Genomic DNA, 2,410 nt, shown 5'->3' with positions numbered 1-2,410 from the left:
TTTGGTCTGTAGGGACTTCAGTCTTTCGGTTGATAACAAACCATCATTTTGCAATATCTGGAAAAAGGCTTCTTCCATTCGGTCTTCTTGCTTCAAACACCATGTGAAGTAGCAGCAGATGCTCAAGTGAAGGCAGCGTGACGTCCCCAGGGGACCTCAAACCCGGTGCGGATTCTGTCACGCTCGTTTGGGGACAACAGTGGGCTCAGTGTGTTGGGGTCAAGAGTGCAGAGTGACCCTCCCAAAGCCACCCCCAAACGAAGCCACACTGCCCTACTTATGGACCACGGTCATCCTCCTGTGGCTGAAGAGTTAGACGGACTTGCTCACGCACCTGCTCACACCAGGCCGCATTGTCTAAGTGCTAAGCACTAGTTCATACAGAACACCCGGTAAGGGATGCATCACACAGCGCCGTGGCCTTGCAGCTGGACCCGTGAACGTCAGCATCGTTGGTGGAAATGAGCGACCACAGGATGCTTTTGACCCCCCGCATGAGGAGCAGAGCAATCTCCGTCTGCATCCACACTGCGGTCTGACTGTAACCATTTTGCATCTGACCACTCAGGAGCTCTTGGCCTTGACTAGTGTAGAAAACAGCATTATCCCATCACGCATTTCCTTATGAGAAGGAACTATGGACTTTAGAATCGTGGACGCAGAACAAACTTCCGGAAGTCTAAGGTTCGCTCACAATCATAGTAATGGTTGACATTTCAAGCCCAGATGCTGGGAATGCTGTGTGAATCACGCCGTGTAACTCCCCCAACTGCCCCTTGAGGTAGGAAGTGGTAGCTGATGATGTAGAAGGGACACCTTTGAGAGACTGAATTGCTCAGGGTGGCCATTCAAAGGCCAGGAGGCCCTGAATCAAGCCTGGCTTCCTGGCTCCTGACCTCAGGGCTGTGTCCTTTGCCAGGACCATGGGGTACCCAGCACCTACCCAGCTGAGAGACTGCGCCAACTGCAAGCTGGGTTTTGTTACAAACCATTGATATGATTTGCCTTTTTTTCAGGTCAAAAACAGACAAAACTTGGCTCAGGGCACCCTAGTGTTAAATTCAAGCAAATCCAGTCCTGTCTCTGTTCAGGTCAAGTCACACAGTTTGAGTTCTGAGGTCTGCCCCTGAGAAAACCTGGTCTCTGGGTGATTTCTTTGGCCTGTGTGGCTCTCAGGATCACTTCTGTTCCCATGTCACGGTCACCGTAAGTGTCATCTTCTTTACATGGTAGCCCGGGAGGTAGTGGATCGCATTGAACCTGCTCCCCTACACCTGTTTTGTTTCTTGCTGTTATGCTCCAGAAAACATGTGACCATACCCCACACGTTGCAAGTCCTGACTCCACTCTGATGCTACAGGCTGATTTCACGTCTTTGCTCTGCCTGCACGCTCAGAAGTCAAGTCTCTCCTCATCACTGGGTGTGTGGATGTTCCCCACATGGGAGGCGTGTCCCACATGACCATCCAGAAACGCAGTCCTGTGCCATTCTACAGCATTCCAAACAATTGTGAACGTGACTACAAAGTGGTTAGATTGCTAGTAAAACCTAAATTTGAATGTGTGCCTGGTCAGCGCATGAAAATGGAATAATGCCGCGGAGAATTTCAGGAAGACCCATCGATGCACTGGGGACATGTGCGTGGAAACTGTCCCGTGTTGGTTGGAACTCACTTCTGGGCCTCCCTCCGCTCGCCAGTCCTGCAGAGGTTTGCACTTGGACTCAGATCAGGTCCTGTCTTGTCCTGGCACCCTGCAGTGCCTTCTTCCCGGGGGCCCCACTCCCAAAGCCCTGCCCAGGGGTCCCTCCCTCCCTTTCCAGCTGTCAGGTGTGCTCACCACACGGGGCTGGTATTTCTTAGAAGGACTGATCTCAAACTTCCAGCGGGAAACGCATACCTTCGATCTCCTCCCGTGTCCGTTGTTCCGCAGTCCTTTGGACCTCTCCATCTTGCTTCAAACTACCTCTTGCGGTCTGAGATCCGACGCATTTAAAAACTTTCATCAGTTCCCTCCATTTAATGTGAGCCCCATGAGTGCGAGAATTTGAGCTTGTTTGCTCCATAACCTCATTATCTAGAACAAGGCCTGACCTGTAGTTTGCTCTCAAGAACTCTTTTCATATGAATAAATATTTTATTGAATACATTCTGTGTAGTTAAGATGGGGAAAAAGGTTGAAATATATATATACTCTTGGCGTGTTTGTATCCATATTTCATTACAGTTATGTTTTAATGAAAAAGGGGCTTGATTCTGCCTATTTTCTTTTCACCTGAAGACCATTAATATATTCTTTTTGTTTCATAAATGAATCTTAAGATTAAGGGAAAGAATATTCACATGCCTTTATTGATTTAAATATTCAGAAGGGAATGGACAATATTACTTGTATTGTTCACATTAAAAAA

The 2,410-nt window shown here is 48.4% G+C and overlaps 1 protein-coding gene across 1 annotated transcript in view; it reads left to right on the top strand.

The window, feature by feature from the left end:
- CSMD1 (CUB and Sushi multiple domains 1) overlaps window positions 1-2,410 on the top strand; it is a 1,512,254-nt gene that overhangs the window by 1,158,670 nt on the left and 351,174 nt on the right. The window contains exon 27 of the mRNA XM_029933196.1: window positions 429-533. Within this exon, the coding sequence (XP_029789056.1) occupies window positions 429-533 (105 nt within the window). The remainder of the gene's footprint in view (window positions 1-428; window positions 534-2,410) is intronic.

Source organism: Suricata suricatta, chromosome 1, assembly GCF_006229205.1.
Source record: "Suricata suricatta isolate VVHF042 chromosome 1, meerkat_22Aug2017_6uvM2_HiC, whole genome shotgun sequence".
Classification (NCBI taxonomy): Eukaryota; Metazoa; Chordata; class Mammalia; order Carnivora; family Herpestidae; genus Suricata; species Suricata suricatta.
Note: the sequence above shows the minus strand (reverse complement) of the source record. Positions and strands in the feature narration are given on the sequence as shown.